The sequence below is a fragment of the Atta colombica genome, unplaced genomic scaffold, assembly GCF_001594045.1.
Source record: "Atta colombica isolate Treedump-2 unplaced genomic scaffold, Acol1.0 scaffold121, whole genome shotgun sequence".
Taxonomy (NCBI): domain Eukaryota; kingdom Metazoa; phylum Arthropoda; class Insecta; order Hymenoptera; family Formicidae; genus Atta; species Atta colombica.
In genome coordinates this window covers 11,963-15,143 of record NW_017259208.1, presented here as the reverse complement: position 1 = coordinate 15,143, position 3,181 = coordinate 11,963, and the positions used below count along the sequence as shown (strand labels likewise).

General features: G+C 31.8%; 1 protein-coding gene across 4 annotated transcripts in view; it reads left to right on the top strand.

Moving 5' to 3' along the window:
* Positions 1 to 422: 422 nt before the first annotated feature.
* The window catches only part of LOC108694611 (myotubularin-related protein 2), a 4,285-nt gene continuing 1,526 nt past the window's right edge, over positions 423 to 3,181 (top strand). The window contains exons 1-6 of one of the 4 annotated variants that reach the window (XM_018204188.1): positions 423 to 503; positions 1,084 to 1,311; positions 1,404 to 1,511; positions 1,813 to 2,265; positions 2,384 to 2,831; positions 2,920 to 3,095. In XM_018204188.1, coding sequence (XP_018059677.1) covers positions 1,186 to 1,311; positions 1,404 to 1,511; positions 1,813 to 2,265; positions 2,384 to 2,831; positions 2,920 to 3,095 — 1,311 coding nt within the window. In that variant the 5' untranslated portion in view covers positions 423 to 503; positions 1,084 to 1,185. Of the gene's footprint in view, positions 656 to 1,083; positions 1,312 to 1,403; positions 1,512 to 1,812; positions 2,266 to 2,383; positions 2,832 to 2,919; positions 3,096 to 3,181 lie in introns of those variants that run through there. The other 3 variants (XM_018204189.1, XM_018204191.1, XM_018204190.1) reach the window with 3 other exon arrangements.

The window sequence follows — 3,181 nt, the reverse complement described above, 5'->3', positions numbered from 1 at the left end:
AAAAAAATATGTGTTCACAGTATATAAATCCATTCATAATAGATTATCCAAAAATATACTAATTGAATTTAAAATAGATAGACATGAAGAGAAGAGTTTTATTGTATCTAAAAATAAGTATGTTGTGAATATGTTATAAGTTATAAGTATGTTGTATCTAAAGTATATATATATATATATATATCTAAAAATTATCTTAATTAATTTTTATTTATAAAACAAATAGTAATTTTACAAAATAATCAAAATGGGAATATATTGAAAAAATATTGTTTAGAAACAGATGTTTAGAAAGTTTAAATGCACATTCTTTAATTTAATTGTTTTTTCATTTGATGGTGAGACGTTCTAAAACAGGTGCATTATGTACACGAAGTTGAGAAGAGATAGCACAGCGTCACCTGTCGAGGATCGCGTGCAAAATGGCCGCGTCTGTCAAAAATACGTTGCACTGACAGGAACAAACGCTACGAGATACATTACATAAATATAAAGTGAAGCAGGTTCGTATCAGTGCATCACATGGGCCTTAATACGGCTGAAATTTGTGCACGTTTCCGAGGATAATAAAACGAATCCGTACACCTCTGGGCGTGGCATGACATGATTCGCTCCCAATTCCGGTTGTATCGTACTCTTAAATTCTTTTTTCGTCGTAAGTTTTCTGTGAAAGTATGTGCCGTTTTTATCGCGTTTCAATAATTCTATCGTTAGTTTATTAATTAAGATTATTTTATCATTACATTATTACGAGCGCTGCGAACTTTGTGAGGTTATGTCATAGAGACAAATGTCAAGATCCTAGCACAGAAAATTTATTTAAATATTACATTGTTTATATATTTTTTAAGTGTTTTGACATGCTTTATATACCCGAAATATATTTGAAAACTATTTATTAATAAATATATTCAGAAATATGAAGATATATATTCTGTCTAATTAAGTATTTAGAAAATTTATTGTTATTTTAATTCTATTAATTCAAGAATTTTGAGCTTAATATTAACTTAAAAATAATTAATTATATTGGCACTTTTTAAATTAATTACCATGCATGGTCTTATAATTGGTTGTGTACAGGTGCAGACGGTTTATATAATCATAGATAACAGTGAATAAAGATGTAAACAAGAATGTCATTGCGACGAAAGTAGAGAATTTGAGACTATCTTTAATACAAGTATGGAAAAGAGAGGCAGTGCAGAACTTCTAGGTATAGAACAAAGCAATTCGAAGAATGCCAGTTCAGATTCTCTCAACTCAGACAGCAAGAGCAGTTCGCTTAATTCAAAAATGGGCCAGGAATCGGTATAAAGCAGAATTTATTTGATTATAACATTGATTATAACATAATACATTACTATTTATTAAATCTCGAGTGAATCTATAAATTTCTTTAGGAGAGTTGGGAAAAAGCTTCACATTCAAAAAGTTTTTCTTCAAGTTCCACTTCAACAGATAATAATATAGTCTCTGCTTTAGAAGCTAAAAAAGATAATCAAGTAAAAGTGAGTTTGTAGTGAATGCTTAAGTATAACACGATTCTTACTTTTATTTATGTCATGGCATTTTTGTTGATACAAATATTCAATGATAATCCATGAATAGTAAAATATATTTTTGTTGAAATACGATGTTCTGTTGTGTAAAATATTTTCCTATTATTTCACTTTTACTATGCAACATATTTACTGTTGTTGCCTTTTATTTCTGTTGAAGTTGCAGAAAAATAAAAAATTTTTCTTCTATCATAAAATTTACTATTACACAATATTTTCAGTTGGTTATTTGTATTGCTATTTTGATTAGAATTTGTCTGGAGGAGACACGGGACCACCGCTCTTGAATGGAGAACGAATGCAAGGCATTGCACATGAAGTTACCTATTTGTGTCCTTATTCGGGGCCTGCCAGAGGGATTCTTAGTGTTACAAATTACAAGCTTCATTTTCGTAGTATAGATCGAGAAACGCCTTATGTCGTCGAAGTGCCGTTGGGGGTCGTTAGTCGAATTGAAAAAGTCGGCGGTGCGTCGAGTAGAGGAGAAAATTCTTACGGAATCGAGGTGTTTTGTAAGGATATGAGGAATCTTAGATTTGCTCATAAACAAGAAAACCATTCCAGACGAGACGTATTTGAAAAACTACAACAGTATTCTTTTCCATTATCTCACAAATTACCTCTTTTTGCCTTTGAATACTCTGAGACTTTTTCTGAAAATGGTTGGAATGTTTACGAACCTATTGCAGAATTAAAAAGAATGGTATATATCAAGAAGCATATCTTGTATAGAATTTGAAAAAAACTTTAATATTATAATAGTTTTAGCGATATTATAATAGTTTGTTCAAAACTTTATATCATTTCTCGTTGAATTTCAGGGTGTAAATAACGATATGTGGAAAATATCAAAAATCAATGATACGTATTCGCTATGCGACAGTTATCCAGCTGTCTGGGCAGTACCTGCTGCAGCGACTGACGAAGATCTTCAAGCCTCTGCATCTTTTAGAAGTAGAGGTAGACTTCCGGTTCTCTCATGGATTCATCCAGAAAGCCAAGCGACGATAACTCGTTGTGCTCAGCCATTAGTTGGTGTCGGCGGCAAACGAAGTCGCGAGGACGAGAGATATGTGCAATTGATAATGGATGCCAACGCACAAAGTCATAAACTCTTTATAATGGATGCTCGACCGATGCCAAACGCGATAGCGAATAAAGCGAAAGGTGGTGGATATGAAAGCGAAGATGCTTATCAGAATGCGGAATTAGTCTTTCTCGATATTCACAATATACATGTCATGAGAGAAAGTCTTAGGAAGTTAAAAGGTAGATTTGTCTAAAAAAAATTAAATTTGATAAATATATTAATGTAATATTTTCTTTTTTTTTTAATTTACGTTTGCTTTATTTCTAGAATTATGTTTTCCCACAATTGACGAGGCTCGATGGCTATCAGGCATAGAATCAACAATGTGGCTTAAGCATATCAAATGTGTTCTTGCTGGAGCTGTAAGAATTGTGGACAAAGTTGAAAATCATAAAACTTCAGTCCTAGTCCACTGTTCTGACGGTTGGGACCGAACAGCACAAGTAAATATTTAATTCTTATTGACTTTTAATAAGAGATTTTTTTTTTATTGTTTGATGAAAAAATATGTTTTTGACTGAATGAAGAG